Source organism: Mycteria americana, chromosome 2 (assembly GCF_035582795.1).
Source record: "Mycteria americana isolate JAX WOST 10 ecotype Jacksonville Zoo and Gardens chromosome 2, USCA_MyAme_1.0, whole genome shotgun sequence".
Classification (NCBI taxonomy): Eukaryota; Metazoa; Chordata; class Aves; order Ciconiiformes; family Ciconiidae; genus Mycteria; species Mycteria americana.
The window spans coordinates 149,347,667-149,372,294 of NC_134366.1; the positions used below are offsets into that span (position 1 = coordinate 149,347,667).

General features: G+C 40.4%; 2 protein-coding genes across 5 annotated transcripts in view; both read left to right on the forward strand.

Moving 5' to 3' along the window:
* LOC142406289 (neural-cadherin-like) overlaps positions 1-8,207 on the forward strand; it is a 60,067-nt gene extending 51,860 nt beyond the window's left edge. The window contains exons 28-33 of the mRNA XM_075494990.1: positions 1,860-2,026; positions 2,702-2,966; positions 3,760-3,940; positions 5,345-5,598; positions 6,527-6,681; positions 7,102-8,207. Of these exons, the coding sequence (XP_075351105.1) occupies positions 1,860-2,026; positions 2,702-2,966; positions 3,760-3,940; positions 5,345-5,598; positions 6,527-6,681; positions 7,102-7,503 (1,424 nt within the window). The 3' untranslated portion in view covers positions 7,504-8,207. The remainder of the gene's footprint in view (positions 1-1,859; positions 2,027-2,701; positions 2,967-3,759; positions 3,941-5,344; positions 5,599-6,526; positions 6,682-7,101) is intronic.
* Positions 8,208-10,852: 2,645 nt separating this feature from the next.
* Positions 10,853-24,628, forward strand: part of INTS8 (integrator complex subunit 8) — a 28,362-nt gene continuing 14,586 nt past the window's right edge. For 3 of the 4 annotated variants that reach the window (XM_075494977.1, XM_075494978.1, XM_075494979.1), the window contains exons 1-10: positions 10,854-11,083; positions 12,666-12,840; positions 16,387-16,527; positions 16,952-17,023; positions 18,176-18,227; positions 19,234-19,416; positions 19,958-20,065; positions 22,033-22,188; positions 22,679-22,779; positions 24,232-24,373. In XM_075494977.1, the coding sequence (XP_075351092.1) occupies positions 10,954-11,083; positions 12,666-12,840; positions 16,387-16,527; positions 16,952-17,023; positions 18,176-18,227; positions 19,234-19,416; positions 19,958-20,065; positions 22,033-22,188; positions 22,679-22,779; positions 24,232-24,373 (1,260 nt within the window). In that variant the 5' untranslated portion in view covers positions 10,854-10,953. Of the gene's footprint in view, positions 11,084-12,665; positions 12,841-16,386; positions 16,528-16,951; positions 17,024-18,175; positions 18,228-19,233; positions 19,417-19,957; positions 20,066-22,032; positions 22,189-22,678; positions 22,780-24,231; positions 24,374-24,628 lie in introns of all 4 variants that reach the window. The other variant, XR_012774535.1, reaches the window with a different exon arrangement.

Consider the following 24,628-nt stretch of genomic DNA (forward strand, 5'->3'; position numbering starts at 1 on the left):
TAGTTTGAATGAGCTACAGGTGAGGATGAGCAGCAGTGAGCAGCTGGAAAGGAGCATATGCAAGCTAGCGTTGAATCAATGTGTTGTGATTAATAGACAGGACTGGTGGTGTATTACACATACCCTTTCAGCTCAATGCACTTACTTTTCCTTCTTGTATGTGGAACAATAATACCCTATCCAGGCAGCCAGACCCTCTCTTCCTTTCTCCATCTGCCACACAAGACTTAAAAGGTGTGACAGTAAATTACTCAGCAGAAGCTCTGTCTGTCCAACAGGGTGAGGACTGGAATTGTAATTGGCATGCTCTAGGCCTGGAACCTTCCCTGTTTAAAGTGTTTACAATGACCATGGAAATGGTTAATATAGTTCAGTTATTTATATTAATGTTTTGCAGACAGATGATACTGGTTTATAAACATCTGCCTAGATTTAAATCTTACTCTGTTTTGCATTATCTTGGGATGCTGGTTCACAAGCCCAACTGCTGTATTGGCTCCTAACCCTCACAACTGTGGGACAAACCAAGTGCTCAGAAAGTAATTACTCAGAATCCGTAAGTCATATCCTGATGTAACAGGAAAACTTCAGTTGGTTCCAGCTTCTTCTAATATATTGGGCTGCAAAATGCTGGTGTTCAGCTGAGGCTTTATGAATGGCTGAGCCATGCTCACAGCAAGGAGCAGACAACTGGGGACAGGAATCACTGTAGTGTCCCAAGAAAATCTATCCCTGCTCATCAGTTACAGCCTGTAGCTGCAGAGATGGTGAACAAGAGAGAACAGTGGGCTAGGAAGAATAATATGAAAGGAATAAGCTAGAGGAGAAAAGAAAATATGCTTTAAGAAAGAGAGAGGAGAAACAGTGAGAGGAAAAGAGAGTGCAGAAAGGAAGTCTCTTGATCATTAGATATTTCCCGTCCTGGGAGCCAGTGTAAGTGCCCCAGCATCAGCTGGGCAGTTCTTGGATTTCTACTGACCTCAGATTAGCTGTTGGTGACCGAGTGTTCTTCCTGTCTAGTCACTGACTTGGACTATATCTTTATTTGGTAAGAAGAAATTTCTTTTTTCAACTAAGCTGTGCCCAGAACAAGAAGATCTAGGATTGCTGTCAGGTAGTGAGACTGAAATGGGTGCCTGCTGCATCAGAGCACCAGGGTCTGTGTGGTTTAGTGGTTTTTGATTTCCACAAAAGTGTGCAGTGCAACTTCATCACACTCTCTGCTGGACGACTCTCAGATGGATTCCCCAGGATGATGGGGAAAGAGTGAATTTCAGTGCATTTTCCCTTGTTAAGATAATAAACACTGACTTAATCTCTCTTTGTGATTAAAAAAATTACATATTATAACTTTTGACTCTGTGCCAGACCCCCAGGCTTTCTCTTGTGCCAACTGAAATGGGAAGTAAAAGTGCATATTTTCTAACAGTGAGGGTTATTAACCACGGGACTAAACTACTGAAAGAAACATTAGATTCTCTTTTTTTTTTCTTCAAATCAATGCCAACTACTTTACTGGAAGACATGTTTCAGATCTTAAAAAAAAAAAGGAGTTATTTGACTCAGTGTAGGAATGATTGGGTAGAATGTGTAGCTTGTAACATGCAGAATGTTAGAGACATTATCTAATTGTCCCTTTCCTACCTAAATTCTGTATCCTTGTGCTTGTTCTTTTTCTCTTAATTCCCTTGGGAGTGGGGGGTTGCTTTCCATGATGTTTCATTTTGTTGTCAAAGCTTCTTAAGAACTAAGATTCTGACATTCAGAATTGGTTAATTCTCAAGCAGTAGAGATCTGAGGGAGCAGGGATTTTGAGATTTCTGAGATTTTTGCTTTGATTTTGTGTGTGTTGTGCTTAGTTCTTCCAGAATGGGCTTTTGGAAGGGACAGTTGGATCCATTATGAGCCAAGAAGCATCCTCAGCACTCACAGCACTCAGATCCAGCTGATGGTGCGCACCCGTATCGCCCACAGCACCCTTCTCAGCTTGGCCTCTGCAGATTGGAATGGATACATCCAACTGGAGGTGAGCAGTCCAAAAGCCATTCTGTTTCAGTGCTCTTAATTTGTCGTGGAGTACCCCAATAAGAGAAAAAGATGGAGTTTCTGATTAAGGACACCTATTCTTTAATGTAATAAAGAGCACGAATTTTCCACATGAGGATAACTACTCTCATTTGTGTGGTCCTTCTCAGTATTACCCTTTCATAGCATAGATTCTAGCTGTTTCACTGCAAAAAGTACAGGGGAGTGAATGCATGTGATACACATGAATGGGGAAGACTCTTTTGTCCTGTTTGCCTTTTCCCATTGCTTCTATCTGCCTCCAGCTATAAAAATTGCCTCTGTGTTTTTGTTGCTGTTGAAAAAGCTGTCTGGATTATATTAGCCAGAGAGAGGCTAATTATTCCAGTTGTAACAGGAGGGTCAGCTGGGAAGACTTAGAGGTAGACATCAATAGGGAGAAGGTCGATAAAAAGGTTCATCTGAGTTAGAAGAGAGAGTGGCCTGTAAAGAAAAAAGCCGATAATCCCTGCACTTGCAGTTTTCTTGTGGTAATTTTCATCTGGGAATAAAGCACTTAAATGAAAATGGTACTCTTTTTTTAAAAAAAACTCAGGTCTGTTTCTTGAGGCAGGACAGTGTAATAACATTTAGAAGTGCATTTCTGTTATTAAATGTCTTTATTGTTGTCTTCTAGGTGGTTGAGGGTTTCTTTAGTGTTAACTTCAGCTTGGGGGACACAAATCACTCTCTGAGAATGAAGACATTACGTATAAACAATGGCCAGTGGGTTCTTCTGACCATGGAGCGCTACAACAATGAATTTACCCTGCGTGTTAACAGTGGTGGAGGTGATCAAGAAGTGACCTCTGTCTTGGGTACGAATAGATGGTTTGAAATGGATTGGGCAAGCATTGTGCTAGGAAACCGCCTTCCTAATCATTCAGAGAGTGATTTCCAAGGTACGTGATATGATGAGTTCCCAAAAGGAGGGAATTAAAGCCTAAAAGGGGCATCTGTGAGTGTATTGGAGAGTCTAAAACCCAGGTAAGAATTCCCATGGTGACTACTATGCCCATGAAATCCCATGTCCTCTACTAGGGAATTCATAGCTAATGTTCAACTATTTGCCATTGTATCTGGTCCTAGTGAAGATGTGAGATTTCCTGTAGATATTGAAAGATAGCACTTCAGATTTTTACTTCCCATGCCAGATGCCCCAAGTAGGGAACTCATGCTGCGATATTCACTCCCTTTTTGCCTTGGAAGGGTTTAAGGAACAGACACAACACCTCCTTGTAGGAGAAGAAGGATTTGCAAGGCAATTCATGATGTGCTCTCCATTTCCTGGCATGGAGTGCTGAGACTTAGAGATTGTGGCTCAACAGAAGACAGCTTTTTCCATTTGGTTGCTTCTCATTCAGCCCCACTTTTAAGACTATATTTTAAATCTAGATTAATTTAGTGGAGCTGTTCTGGTTCATAGCGCAGTTCTGCTAAATCATTGCATTGGTACAACCAAGCTGTCCTGGAGAAGTATTGTCAATCTGTAGATTGCCCAGGGCACACAGGCATGTGTCCTGTAGCTGCTCTTCTAAAATAAAACTGATAAGCAGTATAAGGATCTTTTTAAAAATTATTTTAAGTTTTTTACAATGCTCTAAGATCTCCTGCATATGTGTTGGGGGCAAGGCTTGAGGTGGGGAAGTTGCTGACTCTACGTATTTCTCTGTGTACTCCCCTGCTTTGATGCAGGTTGTATGCGTGATGTCCAGCTGAATGGTCAGCCGCTTCTTGTGGAGGGCAAAAGCACGGAGTTTGGCTTAATTCTGAGGCGGCAAGGTGTCACGATGGGATGCCATTCCAGTGCCTGCAGCAGCCAGCCCTGTTACAGCCCTTTCCTTTGTGTAGACCTGTGGAGAAAATACGAATGCCGGTACATTAAGCTTTTGCTTTCATCCAGGGGTGGTTGGGAAGTTCTTTCTTTCTACCTTAGTTCAGGCAACTTGCTTCTAACAGTGAAACTCCCTGCTGCTGCTGGCCAGAGAGGGGCATCCCAAGGACAAATCCTGCTCTCCATCTCATCTCCCAGCATGGGCCAAACTTGCTTTTTTCTTCAAGTCTGATATGGAACCTATTTACTCCACCGTTTTTTCCATGGTGAGAAGATCACAGGCCAGTGAGGAAGTGAAATGCCCTTTGATAAAAGGTGGATTGCAAAAGCTTTGGTCTCTCCTTCTCTGTGTGAAAATACTATGTTTTGACATAGCATATATACATTGTGTGTGTATATATATGTATAAAATATATATTGCATATACAATATATATTTACACATATTTTCTGTAAAGAAGTTGAAATTAATCATACTTTGTATGAAACAATGAGACTTTCAGAATTAGACTGTCACAAAACTGGATTCTAAAATTGGCTGCCCAGGGCCAGAACCAAAGCCCACCAGCTGGTATCCTATGCAGTTAGTTCCTTAGAGAAGAATCACTCTTTAAGGAATTTTTTTAAAACATATATTAAAATATACAAATAAAAATATAGGCATTTCTGTTCAAAAAAACCAAGCCTACATACATGCAGGACTGGGAGAAGGTGCCACTTGCATTCCTTCAATTCAGCCAAAATTTGGCACTTCTGAGGCCTGGTGATTCATTGCTGAAAGAGGCTGTGAGTTGGTCTTAAATGTGCCTTGGGACACTCCTTTCTTCAGTCTACTTGTGAAAGAACAATATGAAGGCTCTTCCATTTATTCACTAGTATTTCTTTGGATTGCAGAAAGCAGGTCTGTGCTTCTCACAGCATTCCTGCATGGCCTCTCCAATTACATATCAGAAGAATCACTTTCTCTTCCGATTAAAGTCCTAAAAGACAAGATGGGTCATTCTGAGGAGGTCAATGACATCTCTTTCCCAAAGCCCAGATGAACACTGCAAAGCTTATACTAAGTGCTTGCTAACCCCATTGATCGCAGGCATCCGTTTCCTTCGAGGGGTTTTGAACACATCTGTAGAAAAAGGGTTAGTCTGTTCAGAAGCTGACGGATCCCTTTTTTAAGGAAGGAGTGAAGCTCTTCTGCATATCTTCTGGATAGGGAAAGCAGAACATATCTTCATGTTTTCATAAGCCTACTAGCTCACTATGTTAGAGTTTACATCTATTTCAAACTCTCAAGTATATATTACGTGCTTGAAACCATACTTTCAAGTGGTTTGCTTGAAAAGGCTTTAATTATTGGCTTTAAAGAAATAGTAACAAACTTTGCACAAAACAACATACAACTCCAGGTGCTTTGCTTGCCTAAAAGGTATCTTCTGCTTTTGTTGTTCAGGTGTCCAGCTGGGAAAGTAGAAGTGACTGACAACCTTACAGGGCTCAGACACTGCACCTCATCACCTTGTGGACACTGGACCTGTAGGAATGGGGGTACCTGTGTGGCTCAATCCCAAGACAAGACTATCTGCCAGTGCCCCGAAGGTTACAAGGGAAGATGGTGTGAAATTAGCCAGGTGAAGGCTGGAAGACCTGTTGGACTCAGCTCTGGCTCTATTCTGGCAATCAGCATGTGCCTCCTTGTCTTCCTAGGTAGGAAAGCAACTACTTTTTTTCATTCTTTTTAATCTTGTACCTTGCTCCGTTGAATCAAGTCTGCTTTACCCTTGGATGTTGTGATCAGTGTTTTGCTTTTTCTGGAGATCACCAGTTGGGAGTTCATTTGAGTATGCTAAGAGACAGGCATCAGCACATAGTTACAGTTTACTTGCTTTGAAGCCAGTTCAAGCAAATGTAGGACTTCTCTCTTTCACAATCACTTATTTTCAATCCTTCTTCAATAAGAGCTTTCCATCTATGTGTGCAAGTCTGTGTGCAGCTACATCCATCTGAAACTCCCACCTGCCCTGAGCCCTTACATTTGTATTAGGTAGGACCTACAGCTAGTACATGCTATTCACAGATTAGGAGGGCAGAGATCTTTCTCTAGAAAGCTTACGATCTTAACAGGCAAGCCTCATTAAGAGTGTGGGGCAGAAAGAAATGTTCACAGTGTGTCCAGTTTCAGGCACACTTTGGCCGAAAAGTTAATAACACCATAAAACTCTTTCTCATATTGATAAAGAAAAACTGCATACACGTCTCAGAATAGTAAAGACTCCATGATTATATTACACTTGTAACCTTCATTAAAACAGTGTTTTACTTACTTTGGGTATCTTATTTACTCAGGATTGGTGAAAGGCCAGAGATTGGCCAAAATGCCTTCTATTTAAATGGATTCCTTTAGGTAAGTAAAATACCCTTTTAATGAAGTTTATGATGTAATATACATAGATGATTCTTTACATTCCTGAATATAAGTTGTTTATATATTAATAATTACGCATCTCTTACCTGAGAATTTGGTTGTCAAATTAAGAGTGGATTTAATATCTCAGGAGTCGTATAACTACTTGTTTATCATGCATCATACTTTGTCATATGTCACATAAGAAATATGTGTCTTTATTTCGTCCAGCACTCTTGGTCTCCTACACGGTGTGGAGTCAGTGGGGAAGTTCAGGGTTTCGGAAAGGAGGAATTTACCATATTCCTGAAGAGCATGAAAGCTGGGAGGATGTTAGAGAAAATGTCTTCAATTATAATGAAGAAGGAGGTGGAGAACGTGACCAGGTATGATGCAGCTTCAATCCAGTCTTTGCAAATCCAACCTCTCCTCACCTTCCTTTCCCAGACCTTTTATTTAACTTAGTGTCCTTATCCAATTGGCTTTTTTTTTTTAACCTGAACTACTCTTGAGTGAGAAGCTTCTATTTCAACCCAATCTGTACCTTTCACAATGCTGGTCATCTGTGGCCACCTTTGAGGGGACTGCCCTGTACACAGCATTCTTGCTTTAGCTGAAGACTATCATTAAGCAAAGGGATTTGGTATGATCTGAACTTAGCCCTCTGAATTAGGCCCTCTCTTTTCTTCAGTTTGTAGAAAAGTCACAGAATCCAGTTTTGTGTTGCACTGAGTTTTAAAACATTTTTTGGAACATGTTTCCTTTTGTGTTATTTCTCTCTGATACTTGCACTCTTTTTTTTCCAGAATGCTTACGATATAGATGAACTGAAGAAACCTCTCCACACCACTCCCCAATTCTCCTTGAGGGCAGCTGCTCCACAATCCAGGACACCCACTGGCCCAAAAAGAGACTCACTCCCAAAACATGCACATCAGAAACAATCAACATCAGCTGTTACCAGTGTCCCAGACTTCAAGGAATATGTTTCTCACATCATCTGGGATGCAGACAACGATCTACAGAGTCTTCCAGCTGACACGATTCATTTTTACTGCTTAGAAGGGCAATGCTCTCTAGCAGGGAGCCTTAGTTCCTTAGACTCCATTAGTGGCGATGAAGATCTAAGTTATGATTGCCTCCAAGAATGGGGGTCAAAGTTTGACAAGCTTAAAGAACTCTATAAGGTCTCAAACGAACATTTGTAACCAGAGTTAACGGAACTTGAAACATTGCCATGACATATGGACACTACTTTTAAAAGTCCCCTTTTTTATATATAAGGTACATCAAGTAACTTAACTTGATGCAAGTTTTTAGTTACAGTAGTATGATATACTCACTTTTCCCAGAAGTGATAATCTGAACAGTCTTTTTATATGCTCTCTACAGTTATTTAATGGTAGAAGTGCAAAGACTTTTAAAGCATGAATTTTCTTGAAAACTTTGGAATGTAGGATTTGTATAGAATAGCATTATAATATCCCTTTTTATTTGTGTAGATCACAGTGACTTACTATCAAATCATAGAATCATTTGGGTTGGAAGGGACCTTTAAAGGTCATCTAGTCCAACCCCCCTGCCATAAGCAGGGACACCTTCAACTAGATCAGGTTGCTCAGAGCCCCATCCAACCTGACCTTGAATGTTTCCAGGGATGGGGCATCTACCACCTCTCTGGGCAACCTGTTCCAGTACTAGAATTGTCCTGGATGCAATAACTTGAATTATTTTCTCCCTAGTATTAATATGATTCCTATCAGGCAGGTAGCAATGGGTAGGACTTTTTTTTTAAATTGCATTAATTTTAGACTGTGAAATAATTATTACAAATGTTAAATATAAAACATTTTAAATTTCTGTTTTTCTTGTCAGCTTTTGTCTTCTCCTCCTAAACTGTAATCTCCCCTGACATCACACACACCATCTCAATCACTGTTACAGGCTGCCCAACCGTGTGAAACGTTTCTGTCTGACCCTTTTTCTAATTACCTGTAAAGAGGGGGAAATAGCTGAAAGATCCTAGCTGTGAATAGCACTTTGCTGACATGACAATTTACACTCTTAAAAGCAGTTGTCAGACTTGGGAAAAGTTTATATTCAGTAAGCTTTTATTTCCAACTTTGCTTTCCACATGGAACCCTTCAAAGTCTGTAGCTGGAAAACAGATGAGCTGATAGCAGGTGTGAAGAGAAGCTAGAAGGGAATCCAGGCAAAAGTTGGAACCAAACTCTTTCAATCAGGACAGTCATTGTAAAAATTGGGTTCCCTAAAACAGAAAGCATGGGAAACCTACCCTGTTCCCCTTTGCCTCCTCCTACTCCCACCCCCCATAAAAGGACTGTGGTTTGAGCACGGAAAGGGAGTCAGGAGCTTCTGAAACCTAACCTTAACTTGAACGCTCACCTCTGTGACCATGGGTAAATCACATCGTTCTTTCCTTTTCTCTGTTGCTTACCTCTCTGAAACAGGGGCAGCTGGGGTGATGCCTGGGGTGATGTGTGAATGTTAATAGGTGCTTACAGTGTGCTTGAAAGCTCTGAAGTGCTGAGGTTTGTTTAATTGGGTTTTTTTAATTATCAGTACAACACGATACTCAACATTTGTTTTTTATGGAAGTCTTGACACTTCCTTTGATTTATAAACATTGTTTTAAAATTAGATCTTTCATCACTATTCATCATTTTACTTGGCATAAAAAATGCAAATGTAAGTTAGTTTTGTACCTAGAAGGAAGATTTTGACACTATTAGAACAAGTATAATTTACACTGAAAATTGATTGAACAAAAACACCATGTGAACTGAATAAAACAATCTGTATTCATTCCATAAAACTATTAATATAAATGATACTAAAATAGCAATATTTACAGAGACATTTGGAGCAAAGAGTCAGTATGAGCCACTCCTTCATGCCAAAGTCTCGTATGGCTGGGCATTGATTGTTCCTACAAAGTCATAAAAAATAAATATTGTAGCTGTATTAATATATAGCCACATCTTGCTTAATGTAAATTTTTCCTCCGTTCTAAAGATGTATGGTCTTTAAGAAACTACAAAATCTCTTACATCCGGGGATATTACATATGTTGTTGCTGCAAATGAAAACTGTTGAGCCCCAGAACTTCAGTACGGCGACTGTTCGAAGTCTTGAACTCTTAGAACATTTTCATAAAGTGCATGTACATTTTTATTGCTCTTTATTAAGTTGCCTCTTCTGAACTTGGTACCAAGTAAAGCTTAGCATAATTGTTGGTAAACTGTCTCTTCCAAAAGAGACTAATTTGAACAATGTGCTACAAATAATGCTGAGAGGCCTCCCAGAGGATTATTTTGCAGTTCATATTCTGAAACTGGACATTTTACATACAGATGCATGAAACAGTAACTCAGGAAAGTTGAAGCAGTAGTTAATTTTTTTCCCTCAAATAACTGAAGACACAAAGTAACACGCACAACAGAAGATAACAAATTGCATTGTAGTCAGGACATGTAATGGACTTCGGTCCTCATGGAAGATGAGAAAGAGGAAAGTTCTTCTGTCTCCTTGGGTCACTTATAGCCAAATGCAGAATGTTTGTGGCTGGCAGGTCACTGGCTAGCTAGATAGTTAAATGGACTGAGACTGAGAAAGGGCCATTCCGGGCTCTCGTTTGATGCAGTATCCCCTGTTCTGCTTGCTGCGGATGTCGCGGCTGTTCAGCAGATGGGTAGCAGTCCTGTAGGAAAGGAAAAACAGCCCAGTCACTTAAGGCAATGACTGGGGCAAAAGAGATTTGCATTGTATATCTACATTGAAAACTTGCTGCGCAGCCTTTATGAACTCTTTTCTTGGGTAAAATATTTGAGAAATTCAGCCAAATTACTGAAATAGTTAAAAGCTTCTGCTAGTCATCCTGCTTCTCCCCCAGACATTGACATCCTAGGAAGAGGCATATCTGAAAAGCTTGAGAACCAGCTCCTGGCTAGTTGCAGCTTAGAGACCGTCAAATACAGACACGGACTATGTGGATGAGGACATCTTAATAACGGTGGAAGCTACTGCTGAAAAGAAGTAGCTGCTTCTGCCACTTGACTTGAATCTGCCCGTGTTCATGGATCAAGGTCTTAATTTCTTTGCCTTTTCACAAGGCATTAAGGTGTGCACGGACAGGAGGAGGATGGAAGATAAGCCATTTCACCCTAGGCTGAGCTGTGGGAGCCTGCTCCGACCACCGGAAGGGCCCAGCTCAGAGCACTCCCTTCTTGCCCTCTTCTCTAGCTAACTGCTAGTCACCACAAATTAAAAAACGTATTTACCGCTACTTAATTAACCAGCACCAGCGGAGGGGAAGGAGGGAGAGGTAAGGCAAGGGACGATCGGCGAGCCTGTGGCCTGCGGGCTGCGGCTGTGAGGGCGGGAGGGAGGCGAGGGGCAGGCGCGAGCCATGTTCCCGCCCCGCCTTGGTGGGCGGGGCCTCAGCCACAGGACCGCCCCCGCGCTGCCCTATCGACCGGGGCTCCGCCCCGAGGGGCGGAGCGGCTCGTAGCCCCGCCCCTGCTGCGCGAGGGGGCGGTGGCCGGCGGCCATCTTGTTGCCGCCGCCTCCTGCGGGGGAGGGCGCGACTTGCGCGGCCGCGGCCGCTTGCGGGGGTGCCTTCGCGGCAGGCGGCAGCCATGAGTGCGGAAGCGGCGGACCGGGAAGCCGCCACCTCCAGCCGGCCTTGCACGCCGCCGCAGACCTCCTGGTTCGAGTTCCTGCTGGAGGAGGCGCTGCTGGAGCAGCACCTGCAGAAGCCCTCTCCCGGTGCGTGTGGCGCGGTCCTGCTGGCCGCCACCTCCCCTCGGCTTTGGGCGTGGTCTCGCGTCGCTCCCCGGCTCCTTACGGGCCCCGGGGAAGTAACGCTCCTTCGTTTCCCTACGGGCCCATTGCCTCGCCGCTGCGGCCTGCAGCTCGGCCGCTGCCTCCGCCTTCCCGGGGCCTGCTGCTGGCGCTGCCGGCCGCGCACCGGCGCCGCCTCCCGCCCGCCCTCCTTCGTCCCTCCCTCGCCTCTGGCTTCCCCCCGGGGAGGCGCCGCGGGCCTTTGCTGCCCCGGCGCTGGTAACGCGGTGGCACAAAGCCCCCGGCCGAGGGGCAGGCTTGGGCGCGGAGGGGCCGCCGGAGGGGTTGTGAGGTGGAGGGTGGCGGTGCGGAGGGGTCTGCTGCCGCGGCGTTCCAGCTGCCGTACTGGCGGCCCCAGTGGCGGGAAGTCCCGGTGCAGAGGGTGACAGGGGCGTCAGGCCCAGTGGGCGTGCAGCCACGGCTGTGCAGCGGTACTTAGCGCAAACGAGAACGTATTTTTCTCGTTTTACATTAAATTTCCTGTTTAATAACTTCATTTCTTTATCTTTCCTGTGTGGTAGGTCACTTTTCCCTTCGCATATGTGAATTTTGTTTGTGGAAGTGTTACAAGTTGCTTAGTTTTACAGTGTGAAGCGCTGTTTGTAAAAATCATTACAATTTGCAGCTGGTTTTCTCCCATTAAGTCTTGATAGCGTCAGGAACTAAAGTCCTCCTAAAGGTTCAGTGCTGAAATTGCTCTGTCTGCTTAGACCTGGAATGAATAGAAACCTAGTCCGATGTATTATAAGAAAGTGACCATACTTAAAAGTAGCTGATCTTTTGATGATCCTAAGTGGGAGTCATCTTTTTCAGTAACTGCTACAAGCAGGTGGACAAAACAGGAAAATCTGGCGCGGTATTACCTCTACAAAAAGTAAATTTAAGCATAATCAGGCTATATCTTGGTGCTTAGACCTCACACTGCTATTTTGCAATTAAAAATAATGATTAATACTAGTTTTATGTTTCACAAAGTTCAGTGAGAGTGTAATAGTTATGATTTGGCTTCAGTTTTTCAAAACTCAAAGTTACTGGAGAGACGGTCTTATGGTAAGGGAGAGATTTGAGGGCTTTTTTTTTTTTTAAATGTGTGAAAGTATCTTCTAAATGTATTCAGAAGTATCAGTAGTTGCTTGTAAATGTATTTTAAAGTACAGAGTAGAATTATGGGTAGGTATATGTTTTTACAACAGCTAACTTGTGATTTCAATAGGCAACATTTATTTTCTGTAGATGCAAGTACTGAAACATAATTAATACAAAATAGTGAAAATAAATAAAAGTGTGAGAGTGTGGTTACCGTGGTCAAGTAAACTTGAAGGTTAAACAAAGATTTGTTAATCTGATTTGAGTCAGCATAAGCAAGACACACTTGGGGATTAGAATCTGCCAGGTGACAATGTCAGCTGTATAAATGACAAGGAGATAAGATCCCTGTTCATACCTGCAACAAGAAATTAATTTCTGGGCTTACAAAGAATTTGAAGAGTGTTTGTGTTTTTTGTAGATCCGCCACCTGTACAGCTGATTGTCCAGTTCTTGGAACAAGCTTCAAAACCATCAGTGAATGAGCAGAACCAAGTTCAGCCACCACCTGATAACAAAAGAAACCGCATTTTAAAACTTCTTGCTCTTAAAGTTGCTGCTCATCTGAAGTGGGATTTGGATGTATTAGAGAAAAGGTATAGTCTGTACATCTTCATGCTGGAATTACTAAACTGAAGTGGCTTGAGATCTTTATTTTAACAAATGGAAATCTGTCTTGCTCCCTTTTCTGACAGTGTCTTCCTTACATTAGGAAGAGCCTTGGGTGTGGCAACTGAAATAAAGTTCGATTTCATCTGTGAGTTAGAAAAGGGTTTTGATAAAGGCAATGTCTGTGAGCAAATCAATACCGTTTATAATTTAGAGAGAAAGAATAGTGGGTATTAGGCATTAAGATGTGCACATCTAAACTGTGTAAAGATGAATTTTAGCTTACGTTTTCTTCAGTGACAAAACTAGCTTAATTTTCCCTATTCTGACATGCTTGAAGTTGGAGGTCTTGCTCTAGTTTTGTTGATGTAGAGCACTCCATCTATGAACTAGATTACTGAACTGACTGTGGTTGAAACAGGAAAAACTCCACCTTTGCATTTTTCCGTTGAATTTTTTTAACCCAAATAATTTCAGCTGCTGAATGGTCTGATGACATAGAACACTTGAAAACTTCTTTACCCTGGCAGCGCTAAGCACATTAGGGAGCTGCACTTCAGCAGTGTAAAATCTTAGTGGGACAATACTTGCCCCAGCTGTAACTTGCATAGAATCATTTAGGTTGGAAAAGACCCTTAAGATCATCAGGTCCAACTGTTAACCTAACACTGCCAAGTCCACAACTAAACCATATCCCTAAGCACCACATCTACACATATTTTAAATACCTCTAGGAATGGTGACTCCACCACTTCCCTGGGCAGCCTGTTCCAATGCTTGACAACCCTTTTGGTGAAGACATTTTTCCTAATGTCCCATCTAAACCTCCCCTGGCATAACATGAGGCCATTTCCTCTTGTCCTATGACTTGTTACTTGGGAGAAGAGACCAACGCCCACCTCGCTACAACCTCCTTTCAGGTAGTTGTAGAGAGCAATAAGGTCTCCCCTCAGCCTCCTTTTCTCCAGGCTAAACAACCCCAGTACCCTCAGCCGCTCCTCACAAGACTTGTGCTCTAGACCCTTCACCAGCTTTGTTGCCCCTCTCTGGATACTCTCCAGCACCTCAGTGTCTTTCTTGTAGTGGGGGGCCCAAAACTGAACACAGTATTCGAGGTGCGGCCTCACCAGTGCTGAGTACAGGGGGACGGTCACTTCGCTAGTCCTGCTGGCCACACTGTTTCTGATACAAGCCAGGATACTATTGGCCTTCTTGGCCACCTGAGCACACTGCTTGCTCATATTCAGCCGGCTGTTGACCAACAACCCTCAGGTCCTTTTCTGCCAGGCAGCTTTCCAGCCACTTGTCCCCAAGCCTGTAGCGTTGCATGTGGATGTTGTGACCCAAGTGCAGGACCTGGCAGTGAGCCTTGTTGTACCTCATTACAATTGGCCTCGGCCCATCGATCCAGCCTGTCCAGATCCCTCTGTAGAGTCTTCCTACCCTCAAGCAGATCTACGCTCCCACTGACTTGGTGTCATCTGCAAACTTACTGAGGGTACACTCGATCCCCTCTTCCAGATCATTGGTAAAGATATCAAATAAAACATTTGGCTTGCAGGGACCTTGGAAGAAGGAAATTCTTCATTAGATAAAAGTAACATTGACTCTGAGTGTATTAAAGTTTCTTTAAAAAAAAAAATCATGTCTTATTTCTCTTGAGTTGATCTGAAAATCATATGGTCTTTATGATGTTATATAGAATTTTTTTAATTTCAGAAGTATTTTGAAAAAACTATATTCCTTCAGATTAGTGGTAGGACTTGTTTCTTCCTATATACTTTTATTTGTATTTCTCATTCATTTTATAATATTTTTGTTGGGTTTTTTTTAATAATGTGTTTTAATGAGCAGTAAAAGGGCTTGGAGTGAGGTGTTCTTGATTTTTACCAATGAAGTTCTCTTCCCCCACCCCCCAATGTTTTTGTTATCTGTTAAGCTATATCATATTTATCTGCCATAGTGAAGTGTTGTGAGGTGGGATTACCACCTGCTAAAGTGCCTTTGCAAGATACTGCACAATTGCAGAGAATGAACAGAAACTTTTATTGTGGTTAGTTGTGAAAATATTGTATGGACAAAAGTATCTGGTATACAGTAGGGGTTTTTTTATATATAGTTTAGCTTTGAAAGCAGATGTATGTGAATGTGTACAAGAGGGCTTTTTTCTTTTTTTTTTTTAGGCTGCTTTCCTTCTTGCAGGAGGAATTTATACTGACATTTATTCATGGTGTATTTTCTGTCAGTTAGTACCTTTACTTCTTAAAATGCAGGTATAATCCTGATTCAAAAATCAGCCCTACTGTATGATGCTATTGGGCTGATTCTGGGTTTTGATAGGATTGTTTTGTCCATCTGTGGTGGTTTGTTTTTTTTTTGAGAACTAATCTGAAGTAATTTCAACTACTAATTTAGTGTCTCTATATAGTAGTTAGAGTTCTTGTTCTGTTAGCTTGTGAAGCCTAGGATTGTTCTTAATTACGAAACATGCTTTTGTTTTTTAACTGATTATACCCAAAGATTCAGTAACGGTAGTTAAAAAGAAATAAAATAACAACTTGAGCCCAGCTTTTTTCTAAAACTTCACTATTGTAAACAGTTGAATGATGTTCTACTCTAGCCAGTGAAAACAAGATTCCTGGACCTCACATAGTAAAAACAGTGTTTGTTAGTTTAAAATGATAGCTTGATAACAGACCTGGAGTCTGATATTACACAAGACCTAAAATCCGTTAAACAGGAATTCTGGCTTTAGTTGCTACAAGTGTAGTTTCACTGGTTGTTTTCAATACTGGTTGCAAAGAATGCAGATTTTCACAAGATCAAAGGTACTTTGGCAGTAGTTTATCACTTCTAATTTCAAATAATGTCTAAATTAGTAATAGTGTTTCAGTTGTGTTAAATTATACTTCAAAAGCTTGGAGTGATGCAGTCTAGCCTCTGTGCCTTCTCGTTTTATCAAGGAAGGTTCTGTCCAGCTAATGTATATTTTGTGTAATACAGCTTACAATGCTCTACAGTGTTCTATTCCAGTTCCTAGTCTTAACTTCACTGTTTGCTAGTGGATGCTGCAGAAGGGGAGATAAGCCGTAATAGCACAGAGAAATGTTCCCTTTACGTGAGTGAAATTCCATTTGCAATGGAGATGTGGTTGTTTACCTTCTGGAAGTATGATCTGGGAATACTTTGACAAGAATTTCTTACTAGTTGGGACTTGCTGTTATAGGTGACTGGATTATTCTGGGGATGTGTCTGTGTGGACTAATGCAGTGGTGCACAGTAGGAGTTCAGCTGTCAGGGCAACCTTCCACTTCGGTTTAACTTACGCTGCTAATACTGGTAACTGCTTTACATACCTGATCTAGAACGCCGTATGATACAGAGCATTTCATTATGCTAAATAAACATACTACCCTTACTTCCATGGGATGTTAAGTAATAATGTAATGCTGAATACTAGTGTATATTATTCAGACATTACAGGAGTAGGATTACTGTATGAAGTATCTGATTCTCTTTTTTTTTTTTAATAGCTTGTCTGTTCCTGTATTGAACATGCTACTGAATGAACTTCTATGTATCAGCAAAGTTCCCCCAGGAACTAAACATGTGGATGTAGACCTGTCCAGCTTACCCCCAACCACTGCAATGGCAATACTACTCTACAACAGATGGTAAACTACTTTAAGGCAATAGTCTTAAAATCATGATAGAACAAAACAATGTTTTCTTCTGTCTATATACTTGTACATAGAAGGAGAAAGAATCTCAAAGTAATAATAATTTTGTGCTCTGTAGGTAGGTTATAGTGAGGAGCTGAGTCTGGAAAGCTATTCTACAGCTGGTTTTGTTCCCTAAAAAAAAAAATGAAGGTAGTGGTTTGAACTGTCACCTTATAAAGATAAAAATCTTGTTGTCTTTTAGCTTTTTATGGACATAAAGGCATTTCTTAAATACTAGATGTGCTCTTGAGTAGAGGATGTATTCTAACGGTATGATGTATCCGAAATGATAAACTGATATTTTTGAGGCGTGTGATCTGCTTATTACACTTCTGAGGCTAATACCATTCTTTGCTTAATTTTCTCCCCTATGTAGGGCCATAAGGACCATCGTTCAAAGTAGTTTTCCTGTAAAGCAAGTGAAACCTGGTCCACCTCAGTTAAATGTGTAAGTTATAGGTGTAATTAATTTGGACTTTGTGTGTATTTTGTAATCAGAAATTTAATTTCTAATTAAATTTTATGTAAATAACATACGTTTGCTTAAAATGGCTAGTTATAGCATGGAAAAATTGCATTTATTTCAAGTATATTCTTATTTTTCCTGTCAGACATGCTTGATGCATATATGTACTTGTCTGTCATTCCACTCTTTTAATATGTTGTTATCTCTGTGACTTCGTAGAGGCATGAAAACTCATGGAAGAAAGGGAGATGGCAATTTGCCTAGGCAGAATGCTTATTCTCTAGTTTAAACACGGTACATTTCTTGCATCCTGTTTTAACTTACTGTATCTTGCTTAATACAGTTGTTTTATTACAGCAACTCACCACATTATGTGTGATAACCTGAGAAATAATGAAGTATTGTCATTTGCTTCATTAGGCAATGAATTGTAATTTAAAGTCAGTATTCATTTTGGATTCTAGAAGTTGTGTGGCTTTAGTTACAACCTGTCCTTGAAATTGACTTCTGTGTTATAAATTTCTCCGATAAAGTTGGGAGTACCTCAGTGGTACTTTTTCCGTGTTTTATGTTAATTTTATACTCTAGCATTAGGTCATACTTGTTGGAGAGAGTCTGTTAAGTATGTTGATTAAAAATACCACTACTACTACTCATTTTACTATAAATCTTGTATTTTCCTATATGTATCAGAGTCTGATCCTGGATCAAAAAAATCTGTATGGGGAAATAATTTTAAAATACTTGCAATTTTTACATAAACACACTTCTGCCCCTGACACATGCTCGAGAAGAATTAGTGAAGCTTCAAGAGACTTGAGGTTGTGGAAGCTGGTTTCTTCATGATAATTTTGCTAATATTAACAATCTGATTTTTAAAGAAAAAAGCAAGAGAAACTTTGTAACTTCCATTTCACTGAACCACATTCTCATCCAAAACTGTCTTTTTGTTATATAATTCTGTATTTCAGATATAGATAGATAAGAACAGTCAGTGGTCCTGCATAATGATGTTTAAAGTGTAATTAAGCAAAACTTACTATGAATTAATTGTTGTGGTCAAGAACATGAAGTAAAGTAACATGTAGGTTTGCTTTATAATTGAGATCTTGACCTCTTACCTGTATTTTCCAGGATGAACCAGATGCAACAAGAAAAGGAACTAACTGAAAACATTTTGAAAGTGGTGAGACTTTTTTCCCCTCTTATTTTTGCTTGAATTTACATGTAAATATGAATGGACAAGAAATAAACACTTGCCTCACAGTTTTGTTGGATTCAGTACTTTTATATTATATTTGCCACTTTTGGTATTTGCTACAGTTCCACTGTGCGCATTTTGGACAGTATTGTCTCTGCCTTGCATGTAGTATGGAATTTGTTCTGTGATTTAAGTGTTCTTTCATCAGCCCATCCTTGGAGCCATATGAATTGAGCAAGCCTCTACAAAATCAGTGTGTGATTAGTAATTACGACAATACCGTGCTTGAGCTGCAAAATCATATGGCAGCAAAATTCAACACTTAAAACATTTTTTTTTAAAGGATACGGTAGCTGAGTGTTTTCTGTATGTAGCTTTCGACAGAACGCTAGTTGTGCCTAAAGTGTATCCCTTTGAGAGAGGCAAGAAGGAGGAAGAACAAACCCTCTACTTCCATAAGCAGCCAGCTCATTTTCCTACTCTTGTACTACTTTGAATCAGTTAAAGAATTTGTATTATACATTTTCTACAATTTTTTACTTTTTCATGTTTTTTTCAAATAGGTGAACATGAATCGTGTTTAACTTTTACCAGTTCATCAAAATTTTTTAAAAAATCTTGCATTCACATAGAAGCTGGGTTTGTTGCAGCTGTGAAATAATAACTTAAAATTTAAGTTATTGCATAACTTAAGGCTCCAAAAATGGACAAAAATATGTAGGTGAAACAGAGAAAAATGTTTTGTTTCAAGTGCAAGTAAGGGTTTGATCCTGTTTCTCTGAGTACCTGAAACTGAAGTAGACGTTACAAATTTCTTATTGTACAAGAAATACAGGAGTAGATTCTACATAGCAATAAGACAGGTGTATAAGGACAATTTTTTTTTTTTGCTATCCTTTTACTGTACTGTTACATTTTTAGTGTTAATTTAAACCCCCAGCTAAACTCAAAACCAAGAGGTTAATTTTTCAATGCGTTTGAACTATTACAGTTGAAAGAGCAGGCTGCTGATTCCATCCTGGTCCTAGAAGGAGCACTTAAATTAAACAAAGATCTTTATGTCCACACTATAAGAACTCTGGATTTATTAGCCATGGAGCCTGGTATGGTGAATGGAGAAACAGAGAGTTCCACAGCTGGACTGAAAATCAGCGCAGAGGAGATACAGTGCCAGGTACCTTACATTCTATACTAAAGCTTTCAATTTATATCTATTTCTTTAGACAAAATGTTAAGTAATATTTTTGAGATAAATTGCAGTATTTTTCTATTAATATTTCGTGTGTTCTATTTTTAATGCAATGAGATATTACTGACTTCGTTTTTACATTATTAGAACTTTTCTCAACACTAAATATTGTGTCGTGTCCCGTCCCCAGTAAACCATTATATGGCAAGGACAACTTATTGCATTGTTCTTAATGATTATGTGGAAATAATTCTGTAATTTTGTAATGCTTGTGCAGAATTACTCATGCTGAGATCACAGCAGTTAAAGAGGAAACAATTGAAGTACACCGCATACCTTTCCCCATGTATGTCAGTACATTAGATAAAACTAGGAATATTTTAAAGTACATGGGATGTTTGAGCTGAAATACTTAATCCTGACTTAAAATGTTATATAAATTTCCAAGATGTTATATAAATTTTTATTATATAATGTTATATAATGTTATATAAATTTTCCAAGATAATATCAATGCTATTTGCAGGTTTGCTATGATTTGGGTGCAATCTATTTTCAACAAGGATCTACAAATGCAGCTGTTCATGAAAATGCTAAAGAGAAGTTTTTCAAAACAAAGGAGTTGATTGCAAAGGTAATGAGTGTTTTATTAGCATGTATGTTCAACTCTTCTAGAAAAACTTGTCTAAACTATTGCTTCCTTCTTTAGCAATTTAATAACTGTTAATGGTACACATAGTTTTTAAAGAAACTTCATGGGATTTTGACAGCAATTCTTGGTTTTTTTCACATTGCGCTTTGTTTGAAATTGTATTAATTGACTGAAATATATTGCTGCTTTGTTCTACATCTTGTAATGAATACTCTCTTACACAAATGGTATTGATGCAAGAGATGCAAAAATAACATCTCCAGTGCTAATATAATTCAACTGAACAGTACATTCTGTGTCCATTGTGCTATTTTGACTGCTTGACTAAACTGATCTCCTTCTATGACACGGTGACCTGCTTAGTGGATGAGGGAAAGGCTGTGGATGTTGTCTACCTGGACTTAAGTAAAGCCTTTGACGCCGTTTCCCACAGCATTCTTCCTGGAGAAACTGTCGGCTCATGGCTTAGATAGGCGTACTCTTCGCTGGGTAAAAAACTGACTGCATGGCTGGGCCCAAAGAGTGGTGGTAAATGGAGTTAAATCCAGTTGGCGGCCAGTCACAAGTGGTGTTCCCCAGGGCTCAGTATTTGGGCCAATTCTGTTTAATATCTTTATCAATGATCTGGATAAGGGCATTGAGTGCACCCTCAGTAAGTTTGCAGACAACACCAAGTTGGGTGTGAATGTAGATCTGCTTGAGGGTAGGAAGGCTCTACAGAGAGACCTGGACAGGCTGGATCGATGGGCTGGGGCCAATTGTGTGAGGTTCAACAAGGCTTAGTGCCAGGTCCTGCACTTGGGTCACAACAACCCCATGCAACACTACAGGCTTGGGGACGAGTGGCTGGAAAGCTGCCTGGCAGAGAAGGACCTGGGGGTGTTGGTCAACAGCCGGCTGAATATGAGCCAGCAGTGTGCCCAGGTGGCCAAGAAGGCCAACGGCATCCTGGCTTGTATCAAAAATAGTGTGGCCAGCAGGACTAGCGAAGTGGTTGTGCCCCCATACTCGGCACTGGTGAGGCTGCACTTCGAATGTGTTCAGTTTTGGGCCCCCCACTACAAGAAAGACACTGAGGTGCTGGAGCGTGTCCAGAGAAGGGCAACGAAGCTGGTGAAGGGTCTAGAGCACAAGTCTTGTGAGGAGCAGCTGAGGGTACTGGGGTTGTTTAGCCTGGAGAAAAGGAGGCTGAGGGGAGACCTTATTGCTCTCTACAACTACCTGACAGGAGGTTGTAGCGAGGTGGGTGTTGGTCTCTTCTCCCAAGTAACAAGTCATAGGACAAGAGGAAATGGCCTCAAGCTGCGCCAAGGGAGGTTTAGATGAGATATTAGGAAAAATGTCTTCACCAAAAGGGTTGTCAAGCATTGGAACAGGCTGCCCAGGGAAGTGGTGGAGTCACCATCCCTGGAGGTATTTAAAAGACGTGTAGATGTGGCGCTTAGGGACATGGTTTAGTTGTGGACTTGGCAGTGTTAGGTTAACAGTTGGACTTGATGATCTTAAAGGTCTTTTCCAACCTAAACGATTCTATGATTCTATGACTTTGATTGTGGTGATGTGTTTTTGAGGAAGGTAACCATATAGCACTTCCTATTCTTTTTTTATCTAACTTTCCCTTGGAAATCAGGTTGTCTATGTTCTGACCTTTTAAAAAATACAACGTTTTAATTTACAGCTAAGGTATGCTTCCTTTTTTTTTTTTGCTTCATATTTATAGTCCCAAAACTGCAAAACTCAGATTTTCATTTAAATAGACAAAACATGGTCTAAGCTGTAAAGAACACATATAAAAGCATACTATTTAAAAAAAAAAAGTGTGTACATGCACATTCTTTTGGGTTTTGCTGTTACTTGGGGAAATTGTGAGTCTCTGTTTGTGTTTCCAAATTAAGCTTATGTTTCATAATATTTTAGCCACTAAGATTTGATTAACTTTTACTTTTCAGAATGGTTCATCATCACTTCATTTTACCATTGATGAAGAACGGTTAGCTGGGTACTGTCAAGCTTGTGGAGTTCTTACCTCGTCTTCTGATGATGCATCTCAGCAGGCAACTCCTTATAGTCAAATCCATAGCTGTATGAAATCTGGCAACTATCAGGTAGGGTGCTTAAATACACCTACATATATTTGAGGGGTTTTTTATCATTCCATGTGGATGATTCCACCTGAACTGATAGGGATTTTAAGAAGTTCAAGTGTTCTGGTTAACCATTAACATACTATTTTAGAACACACATATATAGGAATATAACGTAATCTGATACATATTAGATTAAAATATCTTGGTTTCCATACAATGTAAATAATTCCTGCTAGCTGATGTATAGAATTTTCAGGTAGCATCTAATTCTTTGGGTTTCAGGGAATGTTGCTGCCGAGATGTGCAGGTTTGGTTTTTTTTCTTTGATTCTCTGATGCTAGAGAACTTCTTTGCTGTTTGGTCCCTTTCTGGTTGTTTAATTAATTTTAGCATTACATATGGGTGCACACTACTTCCGGTAGTTTCATCATTTTTACCAAGTAAAAAGCTACTTTATCTCTATCTTTTGCATTATCCATTGACTATTCCAACTGTGTTTGTGTTACAGGACTTAGTGAAGATATTCCTTGAAGATAATCTAACCCTCAGTTTACCTGTTCAGTTCAGGCAATCGGTGCTGAGAGAACTCTTCCAAAAAGCTCAGCAAGGGTGAGACATTAAATAATGATCTGTTCAATGATGATGAAAAGCAATCTTCATGAGTTTTATGTTGTTCATGGAAAGTATACAAAATCGTCTAACAACAAATTACTTACATCCAGGAAACTTCAGCCTTTATTTCTGTTAGCAATAGTCTAAACTACATCTTCCAACTAAGGAACTGTATTGTGATGTATCTCACTGTGGCCATATATGGGAAAAATTTAATGAGTATTAACACTTGCATAAATAAAAAAATCGGTAAAGTGGTAAAAGTCATAATTGATCATATATATGTGTGTGTGTCTATATATATAAAATTTATAACGAAGTTAACGCCTCTTTAGAGGTCTTCTAAAACTTGAAGTCAAAGCTGATCAGACTAACCATACTAAGCAGTAATATTGTAGGAGAGTGTACTTCATTGGGAACACTGGCAGTGTAGTTGGCTGTGATTAGGAGCCTTGTGCACTGCTGAACTAATCCAGGGCTGAAGGATTAGTATGGTACATTTATAAAAAGAAAATATTTATAAAAGCAGGAAGAATTAGGCACATTACAAGGGCAGCTTGTGGATTGCTCCCAACTGGGAAATGCTGAGCACCTGGCCACATCTGAAATTCAACCTGTGGAGCTTAGGCACTTGAATCAGGACTATATGGAAAGCATCTCCATATAATCACAATTATAATTCTTCTCTGAAGGGAAGGTGCCTACAAGTGTTTCAGTTGAAGAAGTGAGAGAGGCTCGGTTTTACAAACACGTGTGTGAGGAAAAAGGAGTATCAATGGTGACAGCCTCTTGCGTAAGAGCTTAGTAGTTACTGAATTCAGCTTTCACTTCAGCCAGAGAGGAGTGAAATAAAGATCTCTTAGAAGAGGATCTTAGAGGCTGTAGCTTAGCACTGTGTAGGGGTGTTTTCATCTCTGACATGGCTGATACGGAGCACCTTCAGTGATGAGCACTAGACGGAGAGGGAAGGAGGATCATGACTTTGCAATATAGTTAAGGCACACAGAGAAGGATTAAGAGAAGGAAGCCATCGATTCAGGTTATTTGTTTTGATTTTTGTCCAGTGATTGTGTATTCTGAGATGCAAAAATATTCCTGAAGTCTTTTGGGCTGTCAGCCATGCTCAGGGCATGCTTACCAAGAAGTGATGCGCCTTTGTGTCAGTTGCACTGACACAACTTTAGCTGGGGTTCCAGTGGTGCTCAGGCTGAAGCAATAATGAAGCCTGCATATGAAACAGCTGTGGGCAGGGAGAGAATTTTGTTTTTAAAAAAAGTGAGGTCCTGGGTAAACTTAAGTACATCCTGAGTAAAGGTTTTCAGAGTGCAGTCTTGGACAGAAGCATGTGCTTCAGACTTGTCTTGGGATCTGGCACCTGGAGCTTTGCCGTGATACCAGCTCTGTGTTTGTCGGAGAAGTTCCGTCATCTTCGTTCTTGTGTTCATGCAGGAACGATGCTCTGGATGAAGTTTGTTTCAAAGTCTGCGTGTGCAACACAGTCTGCGATGTATTGCAGGGTCGAACAATTGATATTCAGTTTTGTCAACTGTTCCTGAAACCCAGCAAAGAGAAGATAGACTTCCTCCTTGAGGTAAGAAATTATCTGAAATTAGCATGGGAAATGGTATTTAGTGAGATGGCTCTTATAACTTAGCCCCAGATAACTGCATTATTGTTGGAAGTAATGCTCAAATTTCTGAAGCAGAGAAAAATACTTTGTAAGGTAACTTCTCAAACTTTATTCAACTTCTTTGCAGTTAGTACAATTATGCTCTATGTGATCAGTCTTGCATCTATGTTCATAGCTCTGTTTCCGTCTGTCGGGGAGGAACAAATGTTGACCTGT